General features: G+C 46.0%; 2 protein-coding genes across 3 annotated transcripts in view; one reads left to right on the forward strand and one right to left on the reverse strand.

The window, feature by feature from the left end:
- The window catches only part of ASL (argininosuccinate lyase), a 54,288-nt gene extending 39,795 nt beyond the window's left edge, over nucleotides 1-14,493 (reverse strand). For both annotated transcript variants that reach the window (XM_075264901.1, XM_075264900.1), the window contains exon 1: nucleotides 14,375-14,493. The gene's annotated coding sequence lies outside the window, so the exon portion shown is untranslated. The remainder of the gene's footprint in view (nucleotides 1-14,374) is intronic.
- Nucleotides 14,494-14,608: 115 nt separating this feature from the next.
- Nucleotides 14,609-17,256, forward strand: part of CRCP (CGRP receptor component) — a 30,205-nt gene continuing 27,557 nt past the window's right edge. Inside the window, exons 1-2 of the mRNA XM_075264944.1 lie at nucleotides 14,609-14,776; nucleotides 16,930-16,966. Of these exons, the coding sequence (XP_075121045.1) occupies nucleotides 14,769-14,776; nucleotides 16,930-16,966 (45 nt within the window). The 5' untranslated portion in view covers nucleotides 14,609-14,768. The remainder of the gene's footprint in view (nucleotides 14,777-16,929; nucleotides 16,967-17,256) is intronic.

A 17,256-nucleotide genomic window follows, 5' to 3' on the forward strand; every position in this document is an offset into this window, starting at 1 on the left:
TAAAAAACCCAGTTTGGACCAATTCATGCTGGAGGGAGCCTCTAACCAGCCCAGTTTGGGCAAATTCATGGTGGAGGGAGCCTCTAAACAGCCCAGTTTGGGCAAATTCATGGTGGAGGGAGCCTCTAAACAGCCCAGTTTGGACCAATTCATGGTGGAGGGAGCCTCTAAAAAACCCAGTTTGGACCAATTCATGGTGGAGGGAGCCTCTAAACAGCCCAGTTTGGGCAAATTCATGGTGGAGGGAGCCTCTAACCAGCCCAGTTTGGACCAATTAATGGTGGAGGGAGCCTCTAAACAGCCAAGTTTTGGGAAATTCATGGTGGAGGGAGCCCCTAAAAACCCCAGTTTGGACCAATTAATGGTGGAGGGAGCCTCTAAACAGCCCAGTTTGGGCAAACTCATGGTGGAGGGAGCCTCTAACCAGCCCAGTTTGGACCAATTAATGGTGGAGGGAGCCTCTAAACAGCCAAGTTTTGGGAAATTCATGGTGGAGGGAGCCTCTAACCAGCCCAGTTTGGACCAATTCATGGTGGAGGGAGCCTCTAACCAGCCCAGTTTGGGCAAATTCATGGTGGAGGGAGCCTCTAAACAGCCCAGTTTGGACCAATTAATGGTGGAGGGAGCCTCTAACCAGCCCAGTTTGGACCAATTCATGGTGGAGGGAGCCTCTAACCAGCCCAGTTTGGGCAAATTCATGGTGGAGGGAGCCTCTAAAAAACCCAGTTTGGACCAATTCATGGAGGAGGGAGCCTCTAACCAGCCCAGTTTGGGCAAATTCATGGTGGAGGAAGCCTCTAAACAGCCCAGTTTGGGCAAATTCATGGTGGAGGGAGCCTCTAAACAGCCCAGTTTGGACCAATTCATGGTGGAGGGAGCCTCTAAAAAACCCAGTTTGGACCAATTCATGGTGGAGGGAGCCTCTAAACAGCCCAGTTTGGGCAAATTCATGGTGGAGGGAGCCTCTAACCAGCCCAGTTTGGACCAATTAATGGTGGAGGGAGCCTCTAAACAGCCAAGTTTTGGGAAATTCATGGTGGAGGGAGCCCCTAAAAACCCCAGTTTGGACCAATTCATGGTGGAGGGAGCCTCTAAACAGCCCAGTTTGGGCAAATTCATGGTGGAGGGAGCCTCTAACCAGCCCAGTTTGGACCAATTAATGGTGGAGGGAGCCTCTAAACAGCCAAGTTTGGACCAATTCATGGTGGAGGGAGCCTCTAAAAAACCCAGTTTGGACCAATTCATGGTGGAGGGAGCCTCTAACCAGCCCAGTTTGGGCAAATTCATGGTGGAGGGAGCCTCTAAACAGCCCAGTTTGGACCAATTCATGGTGGAGGGAGCCTCTAACCAGCCCAGTTTGGGCAAATTCATGGTGGAGGGAGCCTCTAAAAAACCCAGTTTGGACCAATTCATGGTGGAGGGAGCCTCTAACCAGCCCAGTTTGGACCAATTAATGGTGGAGGGAGCCTCTAAACAGCCAAGTTTGGACCAATTCATGGTGGAGGGAGCCTCTAAAAAACCCAGTTTGGACCAATTCATGGTGGAGGGAGCCTCTAACCAGCCCAGTTTGGGCAAATTCATGGTGGAGGGAGCCTCTAAACAGCCCAGTTTGGGCAAATTCATGGTGGAGGGAGCCTCTAACCAGCCCAGTTTGGACCAATTAATGGTGGAGGGAGCCTCTAAACAGCCAAGTTTTGGGAAATTCATGGTGGAGGGAGCCTCTAACCAGCCCAGTTTGGACCAATTCATGGTGGAGGGAGCCTCTAACCAGCCCAGTTTGGGCAAATTCATGGTGGAGGGAGCCTCTAAAAAACCCAGTTTGGACCAATTCATGGTGGAGGGAGCCTCTAACCAGCCCAGTTTGGGCAAATTCATGGTGGAGGGAGCCTCTAAACAGCCCAGTTTGGGCAAATTCATGGTGGAGGGAGCCTCTAAACAGCCCAGTTTGGACCAATTCATGGTGGAGGGAGCCTCTAAACAGCCCAGTTTGGACCAATTAATGGTGGAGGGAGCCTCTAAACAGCCAAGTTTTGGGAAATTCATGGTGGAGGGAGCCTCTAAACAGCCCAGTTTGGGCAAATTCATGGTGGAGGGAGCCTCTAACCAGCCCAGTTTGGACCAATTAATGGTGGAGGGAGCCTCTAAACAGCCAAGTTTTGGGAAATTCATGGTGGAGGGAGCCTCTAACCAGCCCAGTTTGGACCAATTCATGGTGGAGGGAGCCTCTAAAAAACCCAGTTTGGACCAATTCATGGTGGAGGGAGCCTCTAAACAGCCCAGTTTGGGCAAATTCATGGTGGAGGGAGCCTCTAACCAGCCTAGTTTGGACCAATTAATGGTGGAGGGAGCCTCTAAACAGCCAAGTTTTGGGAAATTCATGGTGGAGGGAGCCTCTAACCAGCCCAGTTTGGACCAATTCATGGTGGAGGGAGCCTCTAAAAAACCCAGTTTGGACCAATTCATGGTGGAGGGAGCCTCTAAACAGCCCAGTTTGGGCAAATTCATGGTGGAGGGAGCCTCTAACCAGCCCAGTTTGGACCAATTAATGGTGGAGGGAGCCTCTAAACAGCCAAGTTTGGACCAATTCATGGTGGAGGGAGCCTCTAAAAAACCCAGTTTGGACCAATTCATGGTGGAGGGAGCCTCTAACCAGCCCAGTTTGGGCAAATTCATGGTGGAGGGAGCCTCTAAAAACCCCCAGTTTGGACCAATTCATGGTGGAGGGAGCCTCTAAAAACCCCAGTTTGGACCAATTCATGGTGGAGGGAGCCTCTAAAAACCCCAGTTTGGACCAATTCATGGTGGAGGGAGCCGCTAAACAGCCCAGTTTGGACCAATTCATGGTGGAGGGAGCCTCTAACCAGCAGAGTTGGTGGAAATCAGGGTGGAGGGAGCCTCTAACCAGCAGAGTTGGGGGAAATCAGGGTGGAGGGAGCCTAGTATTAGCAGAATTGTGCAACGCTTATGGTGGATGAGTATGAGGATGCGGAGGAATTGGAGAGGTTGAGTACAGACATGGAGTTTCATGTTGGGGTGCTTTACACAGGTGGGCACAAAAATGACGGCTCTACCCAGTGGTGGTTCATTTTTATCAAAGTGAGCAGGTCGGCACTCTCAGCTGACAGACGGGTGCGCTTGTCAGTGATGATGCCACCGGCTGCACTGAACACCCTCTCAGATAGGACGCTGGCGGCAGGACAGGACAGCACCTCCAAGGCATATAGGGCAAGTTCAAGCCACAGGTCCAACTTCGACACCCAATACGTGTAGGGCGCAGAGGGGTCGGAGAGGACAGGGCTGTGGTCGGAAAGGTATTCCCGCAACATGCGCCTATACTTCTCACGCCTGGTGACACTAGGACCCTCCGTGGCGGCACTTTGGCGAGGGGGTGCCATCAAGGTGTCCCAGACCTTAGACAGTGTGCCCCTCGTTTGTGTGGACCGGTGAGAACTTGGTTGCCTACTGGAGGAACTGCCCTCCCTGCCGCCAACGTCACATGCTGGAAACATCTCCATCATATTCTGCACCAATTGCCTGTGGCAAGCATTGATGCGATTGGCCCTCCCCTCTACCGGAATAAAAGACGAGATGTTGTTTTTATACCGGGGGTCAAGGATAGCAAAGATCCAGTACTGGTTGTCCTCCATGATTTTGACAATACGCTTGTCGGTTGTAAAGCACCCCAACATGAACTCAGCCATGTCTGCCACAGTGTTAGTTGGCATGACTCCTCTGGCCCCACCGGAAAGTTCAATCTCCATTTCCTCCTCATCCTCCATGTCTACCCATCCGCGCTGCAACAATGGGACGATTCGAAGTTGCCCGGAAGCCTCCTGTATCACCATCACATCATCGGACAACTCTTCTTCCTCCTCCTCCTCCTCCTCCTCCATTAAACGCAATGAAGCGGACAGATGTGTGGACCTACTCTCCAGCTGTGACGGATCGGATGCTATCCCTAACTCCTCTGTGTGATCTGAGTTATCCCTGATGTCAATCAGGGATTCTCTCAGAACACACAAGAGCGGGATTGTAAGGCTCACCATCGCATCCTCAGAGCTCACCCTCCTTGTGGACTCCTCAAAGACCCGTAGGATGTCACAAAGGTCTCTCATCCATGGCCACTCATGGATGTGAAACTGAGGCAGCTGACTTTGTGGCACCCTAGGGTTTTGTAGCTGGTATTCCATCAAAGGTCTCTGCTGCTCAACCACTCTATTCAACATCTGAAACGTTGAGTTCCAGCGTGTGGGGACGTCGCACAAAAGCCGGTGTTGTGGCACATGCAGGCGTTGCTGGAGAGATTTTAAGCTAGCAGCGGCTACTGTCGACTTGCGAAAGTGGGCGCACATGCGCCGCACTTTCACCAGTAGCTCTGGAACATTGGGGTAGCTCTTTAGGAAACGTTGCACCACTAGGTTGAAGACGTGGGCCAGGCATGGAACATGTTGGAGTCCGGCAAGCTCCAGAGCTGCTACCAGGTTCCGGCCGTTATCACAAACGACCATGCCTGGGCCCAGGTGCAGCGGCTCAAACCATATTGCCGTCTCATCGAGGAGGGCATCCCTCACCTCGGAGGCAGTGTGCTGTCTGTCCCCCAAGCTGATCAGCTTCAGCACAGCCTGCTGACGTCTACCAACGCCAGTGCTGCAACGTTTCCAACTCGTAGCTGGGGTCAATCTAACAGCGGAGGAGGAGGCGGTGGCGGTGGCGGAGGAGGAGGCGGTAGAGGAGGAGGAGGAGGGGGGTGTTCTTCTCGTGTCCCTGCCAGGAATGTTAGGCGGGGAGACGAGGTACACCGGGCCAGTTTGGGAAGCAGTCCCAGCCTCAACTACATTCACCCAGTGTGCCGTCAGTGAAATGTAGCGTCCCTGTCCGCATGCACTTGTCCACGCGTCGGTGGTCAAGTGGACCTTTGTGCAAAGCGCGGAACTAAGGGCCCGCCTGATGTTGAGTGACACGTGCTGGTGCAAGGCGGGGACGGCACACCGGGAGAAGTAGTGACGGCTAGGGACGGCATAGCGAGGTGCCGCAGTTGCCATCAGGTCCAGGAAGGCGGGAGTTTCAACAAGCCGGAACGCCAACATCTCCTGGGCCAGCAGTTTAGCGATGTTGGCGTTCAAGGCTTGCGCGTGTGGGTGGTTAGCAGTGTATTTCTGCCGCCGCTCCAATATCTGAGAGATGGTGGGTTGTTGTAAAGAAGCGCCTGATGGTGCCTTTGATGGTGCAGGAGAAGGAGATAAGACAGGAACAGGGGAGGATGAGGGAGAAGTCAACAAAGTGGCGGAGGCAGATGAAGTGGTGTCCTGGCTCGTCCTCTGGAGTGCATCGCCAGCACAGTCAGCAGTGGCAGTGGCAGAGGCAGAGGCAGTGGCAGAGGCAGTGGCAGTGGCGTGAACGGCAGGCGGCCTTTGTCCTGCCGTTGCTGCCTGCCACTGATTCCAGTGCTTGGATTCCAAATGACGGCGCATTGAAGTGGTGAACAGGTTGCTCTTCTCAGAGCCCCTAATCAATTTCGAGAGGCAAATTGTGCAGACAACACTATATCTGTCCTCGGCGCATTCCTTGAAAAAACTCCACACCTTCGAGAAACGTGCCCTCGAGGTGGGAGTTTTTCGGGGCTGGGTACGAACTGGAACATCTTGGGAGATTCCGGGTGTGGCCTGGCTTCGCCTAAGCTGCTGACCTCTGCCTCTGCCTCTAGCTACCCTTTTTGGTGCTGCACCTGCCTCAACATCTACACTACTTTCCCCGCTTGACATCCCCCCTGTCCAGGTCGGGTCAGTGTCCTCATCATCCACCACTTCCTCTTCCAACTCCTGTCTCATCTCCTCCTCCCGCACAATGCGCCGGTCAACTGGATGCCCTGACGGCAACTGCGTCACATCATCGTCGATGAGGGTGGGTTGCTGGTCATCCACCACCAAATCGAACGGAGATGGAGGAGACTCTAGTGTTTGAGCATCTGGAAACAGATGCTCCTCTGTTAGGTTCGTGGAATCGTAACGTGGAGAGGCAGGTTGAGGGACAATGAAAGGAGCGGAGAACAGCTCTGGGGAGCAGGGACAGTTTGGGTTATTGTTCTGTAAAGCTTCGGAATTTTGGGAGGAAGGAAGACAAGACTGTTGGGTAATAGGAGGAGAGGAGGCAGAGTCTGACTGGCTGCTGGACAATGTGCTGTAAGCGTTCTCTGACAGCCATTGCAAGACCTGTTCCTGGTTCTCGGGCCTACTAAGGTTTGTACCCTGCAGTTTAGTTAATGTGGCAAGCAACCCTGGCACTGTGGAGTGGCGCAATGCTTGCTGCCCCACAGGAGTAGGCACGGGACGCCCTGTGGCTTCACTGCTACCTTGCTCCCCAGAACCATTCCCCCGACCTCGCCCACGGCCTCGTCCACGTCCCTTTCCGGGAGCCTTGCGCATTTTGAATTCCTAGTTAGAAATTGGCACTGTATACCAGTAGTAAAAATTGTGGGTGCACGTAACCCCAATATATTCTTTGAATTACCAGTCAGAAACTGGCACTATATGGCAGTAGCAAGAAATGAGGGTATTTGTATTCCCAATATATTCTTTGAATTCCCAGTCAGACAATGGCACTGTATACCAGTAGTAAAAATTGTGGGTGCACGTAACCCCAATATATTCTTTGAATTACCAGTCAGAAACTGGCACTATATGGCAGTAGCAAGAAATGAGGGTATTTATAACCCCAATATATTCTTTGAATTCCCAGTCAGACAATGGCACTGTATACCAGTAGTAAAAATTGTGGGTGCACGTAACCCCAATATATTCTTTGAATTACCAGTCAGAAACTGGCACTATATGGCAGTAGCAAGAAATGAGGGTATTTATAACCCCAATATATTCTTTGAATTCCCAGTCAGACAATGGCACTGTATACCAGTAGTAAAAATTGTGGGTGCACGTAACCCCAATATATTCTTTGAATTACCAGTCAGAAACTGGCACTATATGGCAGTAGCAAGAAATGAGGGTATTTGTATTCCCAATATATTCTTTGAATTCCCAGTCAGACAATGGCACTGTATACCAGTAGTAAAAATTGTGGGTGCACGTAACCCCAATATATTCTTTGAATTACCAGTCAGAAACTGGCACTATATGGCAGTAGCAAGAAATGAGGGTATTTATAACCCCAATATATTCTTTGAATTCCCAGTCAGACAATGGCACTATATACCAGTAGCAAGAAATGAGGGTATTTATAACCCCAATATATTCTTTGAATTCCCAGTCAGACAATGGCACTGTATACCAGTAGTAAAAATTGTGGGTGCACGTAACCCCAATATATTCTTTGAATTCCCAGTCAGACAATGGCACTATATACCAGTAGCAAGAAATGAGGGTATTTATAACCCCAATATATTCTTTGAATTCCCAGTCAGACAATGGCACTGTATACCAGTAGTAAAAATTGTGGGTGCACGTAACCCCAATATATTCTTTGAATTACCAGTCAGAAACTGGCACTATATGGCAGTAGCAAGAAATGAGGGTATTTATAACCCCAATATATTCTTTGAATTCCCAGTCAGACAATGGCACTGTATACCAGTAGTAAAAATTGTGGGTGCACGTAACCCCAATATATTCTTTGAATTCCCAGTCAGACAATGGCACTATATACCAGTAGCAAGAAATGAGGGTATTTATAACCCCAATATATTCTTTGAATTCCCAGTCAGACAATGGCACTGTATACCAGTAGTAAAAATTGTGGGTGCACGTAACCCCAATATATTCTTTGAATTCCCAGTCAGACAATGGCACTATATACCAGTAGCAAGAAATGAGGGTATTTATAACCCCAATATATTCTTTGAATTCCCAGTCAGACAATGGCACTGTATACCAGTAGTAAAAATTGTGGGTGCACGTAACCCCAATATATTCTTTGAATTCCCAGTCAGACAATGGCACTATATACCAGTAGCAAGAAATGAGGGTATTTATAACCCCAATATATTCTTTGAATTCCCAGTCAGACAATGGCACTGTATACCAGTAGTAAAAATTGTGGGTGCACGTAACCCCAATATATTCTTTGAATTACCAGTCAGAAACTGGCACTATATGGCAGTAGCAAGAAATGAGGGTATTTATAACCCCAATATATTCTTTGAATTCCCAGTCAGACAATGGCACTATACCAGTAGTAAAAATTGTGGGTGCACGTAACCCCAATATATTCTTTGAATTCCCAGTCAGACAATGGCACTATATACCAGTAGCAAGAAATGAGGGTATTTATAACCCCAATATATTCTTTGAATTCCCAGTCAGACAATGGCACTGTATACCAGTAGTAAAAATTGTGGGTGCACGTAACCCCAATATATTCTTTGAATTACCAGTCAGAAACTGGCACTATATGGCAGTAGCAAGAAATGAGGGTATTTATAACCCCAATATATTCTTTGAATTCCCAGTCAGACAATGGCACTATATACCAGTAGCAAGAAATGAGGGTATTTATAACCCCAATATATTCTTTGAATTCCCAGTCAGACAATGGCACTGTATACCAGTAGTAAAAATTGTGGGTGCACGTAACCCCAATATATTCTTTGAATTCCCAGTCAGACAATGGCACTATATACCAGTAGCAAGAAATGAGGGTATTTATAACCCCAATATATTCTTTGAATTCCCAGTCAGACAATGGCACTGTATACCAGTAGTAAAAATTGTGGGTGCACGTAACCCCAATATATTCTTTGAATTACCAGTCAGAAACTGGCACTATATGGCAGTAGCAAGAAATGAGGGTATTTATAACCCCAATATATTCTTTGAATTCCCAGTCAGACAATGGCACTGTATACCAGTAGTAAAAATTGTGGGTGCACGTAACCCCAATATATTCTTTGAATTCCCAGTCAGACAATGGCACTATATACCAGTAGCAAGAAATGAGGGTATTTATAACCCCAATATATTCTTTGAATTCCCAGTCAGACAATGGCACTGTATACCAGTAGTAAAAATTGTGGGTGCACGTAACCCCAATATATTCTTTGAATTCCCAGTCAGACAATGGCACTATATACCAGTAGCAAGAAATGAGGGTATTTATAACCCCAATATATTCTTTGAATTCCCAGTCAGACAATGGCACTGTATACCAGTAGTAAAAATTGTGGGTGCACGTAACCCCAATATATTCTTTGAATTCCCAGTCAGACAATGGCACTATATACCAGTAGCAAGAAATGAGGGTATTTATAACCCCAATATATTCTTTGAATTCCCAGTCAGACAATGGCACTGTATACCAGTAGTAAAAATTGTGGGTGCACGTAACCCCAATATATTCTTTGAATTACCAGTCAGAAACTGGCACTATATGGCAGTAGCAAGAAATGAGGGTATTTATAACCCCAATATATTCTTTGAATTCCCAGTCAGACAATGGCACTATACCAGTAGTAAAAATTGTGGGTGCACGTAACCCCAATATATTCTTTGAATTCCCAGTCAGACAATGGCACTATATACCAGTAGCAAGAAATGAGGGTATTTATAACCCCAATATATTCTTTGAATTCCCAGTCAGACAATGGCACTGTATACCAGTAGTAAAAATTGTGGGTGCACGTAACCCCAATATATTCTTTGAATTACCAGTCAGAAACTGGCACTATATGGCAGTAGCAAGAAATGAGGGTATTTGTATTCCCAATATATTCTTTGAATTCCCAGTCAGACAATGGCACTGTATACCAGTAGTAAAAATTGTGGGTGCACGTAACCCCAATATATTCTTTGAATTACCAGTCAGAAACTGGCACTTTATGGCAGTAGCAAGAAATGAGGGTATTTGTATTCCCAATATATTCTTTGAATTCCCAGTCAGACAATGGCACTGTATACCAGTAGTAAAAATTGTGGGTGCACGTAACCCCAATATATTCTTTGAATTACCAGTCAGAAACTGGCACTATATGGCAGTAGCAAGAAATGAGGGTATTTGTATTCCCAATATATTCTTTGAATTCCCAGTCAGACAATGGCACTGTATACCAGTAGTAAAAATTGTGGGTGCACGTAACCCCAATATATTCTTTGAATTACCAGTCAGAAACTGGCACTATATGGCAGTAGCAAGAAATGAGGGTATTTGTATTCCCAATATATTCTTTGAATTCCCAGTCAGACAATGGCACTGTATACCAGTAGTAAAAATTGTGGGTGCACGTAACCCCAATATATTCTTTGAATTACCAGTCAGAAACTGGCACTATATGGCAGTAGCAAGAAATGAGGGTATTTATAACCCCAATATAGTCTTTGAATTCCCAGTCAGACAATGGCACTGTATACCAGTAGTAAAAATTGTGGGTGCACGTAACCCCAATATATTCTTTGAATTACCAGTCAGAAACTGGCACTATATGGCAGTAGCAAGAAATGAGGGTATTTGTATTCCCAATATATTCTTTGAATTCCCAGTCAGACAATGGCACTGTATACCAGTAGTAAAAATTGTGGGTGCACGTAACCCCAATATATTCTTTGAATTCCCAGTCAGACAATGGCACTATATACCAGTAGCAAGAAATGAGGGTATTTATAACCCCAATATATTCTTTGAATTACCAGTCAGAAACTGGCACTATATGGCAGTAGCAAAAATAGTGGGTGTATATAGCCCCAATTCTATTGCTAGGGGACTCGCAGGGTATTTCTGGGGTGAAGGTGGGGGGGCACACCGTTGGAACGGGTATCGGGGGTATATATCGGGTATACGGGAATACACTGACAGTGTATTCCATTCAGGATCCTGGGAAAGCTGGGTTGCGGCGATTGAGCCCGTCAGTGCCACGATACACTGACAAGCTTCTCCCTGGAATTTAGCTCTTACAAGAGCTGTTGTGGTTGTCTTCTCCTTCCTATCCTAGCCTGTCCCTGCCTACCCAGAATTTAAGCCCTAGCTAGCTGGACGGAAACCTCCGTCCTCGGTGAATTGCAAGCTCAGAATGACGCGAACCTGGGCGGCGCTGTTCTTTTAAATTAGAGGTCACATGTTTTCGGCAGCCAATGGGTTTTGCCTACTTTTTTCAACGTCACCGGTGTCGTAGTTCCTGTCCCACCTACCCTGCGCTGTTATTGGAGCAAAAAAGGCGCCAGGGAAGGTGGGAGGGGAATCGAGTAATGGCGCACTTTACCACGCAGTGTTCGATTCGATTCGAACATGCCGAACAGCCTAATATCCGATCGAACATGAGTTCGATAGAACACTGTTCGCTCATCTCTATTAGTTATCTCATGCGCATATCTCCCAACTTTGAAAGGACATAAATGTAGCTCAACTCACCCATTCTACCCTTCCATCTGCCCACCACCCAGTTTAATGTCCCTCTTCCTCTGCCCCATTACCCAGTTTAATGTCTTTCTTCAACATGCCCCTTACCCAATTTAATGTCCCTCTTCAACTGACCCCCTGCCTAGTTTAGTGTCCCTCTTCATCTGCCCCTGACCCAGTTTAATATTCCTCCTCAACTGGCACCCTACCCAGTTTAATGTCCCTTCTCCATCTGTTCCCCCCAAAAAAACAATGACACTCCCCTCAACAGTCTCAGAGGCTTTAGGGAGCTGCAGGCGCAATGTGAGTGATGTCATCACATCGCACCTACAGCAGCCAGGCATGAAGCATACAGGGAAATCCGGGATGGTTGAGAGGTATGCAGGCATTACTCCAATAGTTGCCTGAAAGGGAGGATTGGGCACCAGTGGTCGCATGAAGACATGAAGAGAATAACTACCCCTGTAGAACCCTCTGCAGTAATAGCATTTTTGTATCCATGTTGCTTTGTAATATTGCTTCTTGCCAATTAACTGAACAGGGGCTGTGCCTGTTTCAAATGCCATCCAGTCTCCTGTGCCTTTATGCATACCTAATATCAAGGGCAGCAGTGTAGTTAAATTCTTATACATCCAGGGCTCATAATTACAAAAACATTACCATTGAGACCTAGATTTTTTTTTTTAGTCAACATTTTTTTTAAAGCACCATTTCTGGTAGTGTGGCTATAAGGTGAAATCCAGCCCCTGACACCTGTCTGAGAAAGATCTTGCTGCTGTCTGGCTGTTGCAATGCACTGTGCAGAAGAGATCCGACATCCAAGGCTTGGGTCACAAATGTAAGTGAATGGAACACTACTTTTTTGGTGGCTTGAAGTCACGCTCCCAATATTCCCTTGGTCCCAAAGCAACAAGAAAATCTTCAGGTGTGCAACAAAACTCGCAACCAAGTTCCAGTGTGGCGGTGGGCTAAGGATGGCTGTACACAGCACAAATTTGCTAGTTGCTGGACCACACGGACTTAATAAACAGCAAGCTAAGCAATTACCGGTAGCTACATATGGTTTTACTGCACTCTTTTACCTTCTTCATTCTATTAGAATTCATTATATAAATGTACAGTAAAACGTCTATGAGACAACCACCAAATATTGCATTAAAAAGTGGTTTTCTGGGGGGGTTTAAAACGGAAATCTCAAAATCCATCACAGAAAATGTGGTCTAGGTAAGAGGGTGTACTTCTAAAAGAAGTGGCTTTTTGGAAAAGTTTTACTGTATTTAAATTTGGAAGTTCTATTTGGCTCCTTTTTTTTTCGTTTAGGAGTTCATGGCCCTTAGGTATTTTTTTTTGTCTAGAGCACTGAAGTATGAATATACTATGATATGAATATATCTCCATTTTTCTAATTTTGGTTTTATTGTTTGTGATATATAAATCATGAGGTATTACTCTAGCATGTATCCACCTTCACAAAAATGTATCCACATTAATGTATCATATACTTAACAGTAGGATTTAATAGTAGGTATGTACCCATCAATAATGCTGAAATAAAGTTTGGCTATTTATGATGTTTACAAACTGTACGTTCCTTACCGAGGTAGCTGTGTTTTGACAATTTATGGTGTTTACATGCCATATTAAGTAACAGATGAACAACAGATAACCTCAGATTGTAAGTACAATATTATTGATCTGGCCACAGGTGCTAACACACAGTGCACTGAGGTGCATTGGGGTCATGTGAAAATCGAAATTTGAAGAAAAATGCGTAGTACCTCCGAAGTTTTGTTGCTCGTACACTTGGTGGAATATTGGTGGAAACGAATACACGCTAAAACTTCGTTTCTTGATATGCTTGAAATCGCAAAGCAATTTCCACTTGTGTAAAATTACTTTTGCTGCATTTTTTTGTGACACGTGTTTTTCCTGTGACAAAAGTATCTTTTCATTCATAAAACAGTCATTTCTTAAGTGAGGTGAAGAATGTAAACATCATAAATGGCCGGCCGAACTTTGCTTCAGCATTATTGAGCGATGTGCACGTGCAGTATGTAAACATCATAACTGGCCGGACTTTTACTTCAGCATTATTGATAGGTGCCTACTGTTTATTCTATAAAACAATAATGCATGTTGGCAAGGTGGAGACATGCTAGAGTAATACCAACGCATGATAGACGTAATAGCATATTAGGGGCTTTGACCATCTGTCACTAAGGGGCCCACATATTTCTGGTGGCAGCCATGCCCTCATTGCTCTTTCTACACCCATGCCTCTTTGCCCTTTTTCTGGTGGCAGCCATGTCCTCATTGCTCTTTCTATACCCATGCCCCTTTTCTGGTGGCAGCCATGCCCTCATTGCTGTTATTAAACCCATGCCCCCTTGCCCTTTTTTCAGCTGCATACAGATAACACCAGGCTCATGGGCTGAAGGGGCGCTGTAAGTATTTGAGTATCGCTGATATTAGTTACAATATCAATTACATATCTGCTGATCAATGTTGAGTAAATGTATTCTATGGATTAATTGTATGTACATTATATATGCTCTATCATTCTGCTTCCCAGCATGGCTATAATATAAGAGCAGTATTGTTATTGACTCTCTACAGCCCGCCCACTATGGCTCTGTACACACTGCTTGCAATCATATCTGGTTTATTTTTCCTTCCAGTGCTGGCCGACACCATTTCAATTTCCTTCAATAATCCATTGCCAGTGAGACAATCTAGCGGATGTTTTTCTATCCCTTAACCCTTTGCATCATTATTATATCCCAGTATGGGACAAGAGGTGGGAAGATGTTCTGTTCACTGTGCCTAGCACAACAAGAGTCACCAGAAAGCAATGTCACCACATTAATGACTAGATTTACACAATAATGGCAAAAAGAGTCAATGAAAACAATGGAAGTGGCTGGGTGTTTGCTCCATTCATGTGCCTAAGATGCCTGAAGTTTCTAGTGCTGTGTCCTATGGTGGAGATGGGCACAGTAACATGATCATAGAGGGCAGACACTCTGCCACACTCACTTACCTGCCAGTCTGGTGTCTTCCAGCAAGTGATCAACTCTTGTATCTACCTAGCCAACCTGACACTGAGGGTATCCGCCTCCGTGCCGTGACGTCATATCTGCACCGCCCTCTCCTTGCTCAGGCCCCAATCACAGGTGAGGCGGTAGCACTGAGGGTCCTGCCTGTGACGTCACCATATCCCCTTCCCAGCAGACCGGACTCATAGCGGCCGGTGTGTGGCGAATACTGAGCCCTCCTGTTTCTGTCACGATCACTTGTTGTAAACTACAGACTTCACCAGGTTTTGCTTAGGAATTGCCGGGTCGGAGGCTCAGGCTATATTATCAACCGGAACGTTGTTGTAGTGCCTGGCTTCCGGGGGAAGGGATATGGTGTAACACCCCGGAGACTGCAGCATGGAGGTGTAAGATGAGTTATTGGATAGACTTTTCTATGTATATCTGTTAAGTAGATACGAGCGGAGAAACGCACATAGACCTAATATGACCAATATTCAGTTATCTTTATTGTATCGCAATGATTGTCTATAAGGGGCAGGTTCACTCTCTACATTCAGTGACATACATGGTTTTGTTGGGGAGGTTTTTTTTTTATAGTTCCTATAACTGGTTTTCACCTCTGTACTTATCATAATCACTTAAAGGGGATGTCTATGATAAAATATTTCTCGGCCACATCGCACAGTCTGTATCCAAGTATTGCTGTTCTATTGATTGGATTGAAATGATCTATAGATACATCCACATCAGGGCTGAATACTCGCTGCTCCATTGTGCACCCTTTGCTTGGCTTTATTTTCCTTGCATCTCTCCCACATCTGAGGTCACATGCTGCTGTAATATTTTGTTTACAATATGACTACCCCTCCCCCCCATTTAGAGCAGTTAAAGGGGTTGTCCCGTCACAAGGATCCTATCTATACTGCTTGTTAATGTGAATGTAAGGCTTTTCCCTAAATACATTGCTTCAGCAAAACTGCTTTGTTTGTCCACTATCTTACTTTATTCATTTCTCTGTTGACACATCCTTTGACTCATCTGGTCATAAGTCAAGTGATGTATCTGCTGCTCTGAGGGAGGAGGGGCTAAGTGCACGGGAGCGAGCCTGGAGGGAGGGGGGGGGTAGTTTGTAATTTGGGTGAAGGGGCCGCCAATACAGACCCGGCATCCGCTGTAATAGAGAGGCGGATGCCGGGGAGTGTTAGACGGCGACATGCTGCTATTCCGCCGGCGGCCCTTCCCCCCCGGAATAGCAGCATCGCTCCTGCCGCTGCTGGCTTCATGCAGGGCAGGAGAATAGCGATGTTGCAGGCATCTGTGCCAGCGTCTAACACTCCCCGGCATCCGCCTCTCTATTACAGCGGATGCCGGGTCTGTATTGCATTGTACCGTATTATTCGATTGAATAATACGGTATTCGAAATACTCATACTCGATCAAATACTACTCGCTATTTGCAGTAAAAATTAGATTCCAAACCAGCGTTGATTGGCTGAATGCTATACAGTGTATATAGCATTCGGCTAATCAATGCTGGTTCTGCAGGATGAGTAAAAGCAAAGTGGAAGGAGTAGGACACGGTGCGGGGAGAATGATAGACCTGCAGGATAGTACCTTTGAGTAGCAATCCCCAGCATCCCTCCTACAGAACCAACGTTGATTGGCTGAATGCTATACAGTGTATAGCATTCGGCCAATCAACGATGGTTCTGCAGGAGGCTCGTCTTTGATGAGGCGAAGTCTGAGATTGGACCACAATGTAGACTGCATATTTAACATTAGAGCAGTCTACATTGTGGTCCGATCTCAGACTCCGCTTCGTCAAAGACGAGCCTCCTACAGAACCAACGTTGATTGGCCGAATGCTATACACTATAGCATTCAGCCAATCAATGCTGGTTCTGCAGGAGGGAAGCTGGGGATTGCTACTCAAAGGTAAAATACTATCCTGCGGGTCTATCATTCTCCCCATGCCGTGTCCTGCTCTGTACGGTTCTTTCTCTGTATGTGGGCCTGGACTCCTTCCGCTCTGCTTTTACTCGTCCTGCAGAACCAGCATTGATTGGCCGAATGCTATACATTGTATAGCATTCAGCCAATCAACACTGGTTCTGCAGGAGGCTCATCTTTGAACGATGTGATATGTGACATATACGTACCGCACTATGATCCTTTACGCCAGAAAACAAGTGTCCCCATTATAATAATGTGTCCCCATAATCATACAGATGTACCGTACAGGGTTAATGGCGTGTCAGCAGGCGCAGGGTACTGCTTTTGCTTTTACTCAATAGTTCCCAGTGCTGACTGCCCAAGTGCCGCACTCTCCTTTGTTCCTCCTCAACACTCTCCTCCTGCTACTCGTGGACTTGGTGACTCCCATTTGTCGAATATTGGTTCTCCTAAAATGAGCATTTTATTCCCATAGACTATAATGGGATTCGATCAAGTAGTCGAATATTGAGGACTACTTAAATCGAATATTCGAATCTCAAGTATTTTTCTACTCGCTCATCTCTAATTATTACCATAGTAATTTTTTTTTTTTTTTTTGTAGGAAAGATGCAAATGCAGCCCTACTAAGCAATTTTGAGGTACATGTGTAATCTGAATAGTATTGTCTGCTCTGAATAGTATTTATGTTTGACAAACCTTTATTTTTCCATGTAAGAGTTGCATTATAAGCAGTTGTTTTTTCTGAATTATAGATAATTATTATTCTAATTATTTGATGCTGTGCATATAAAGAGCATTTAGATATGAAAAAAGATACAATACTAACAGTGACCATCCGGTACAGTGGGAAAACGGACCATGTTCACAAGGGTGTAAAGTCCATGAGGGAAGGGGGAGAAAGACAGTAGGTGAGGGTGGAAGTGGATCA

The sequence above is a fragment of the Leptodactylus fuscus genome, chromosome 2 (genome assembly GCF_031893055.1).
Source record: "Leptodactylus fuscus isolate aLepFus1 chromosome 2, aLepFus1.hap2, whole genome shotgun sequence".
NCBI lineage: Eukaryota > Metazoa > Chordata > Amphibia > Anura > Leptodactylidae > Leptodactylus > Leptodactylus fuscus.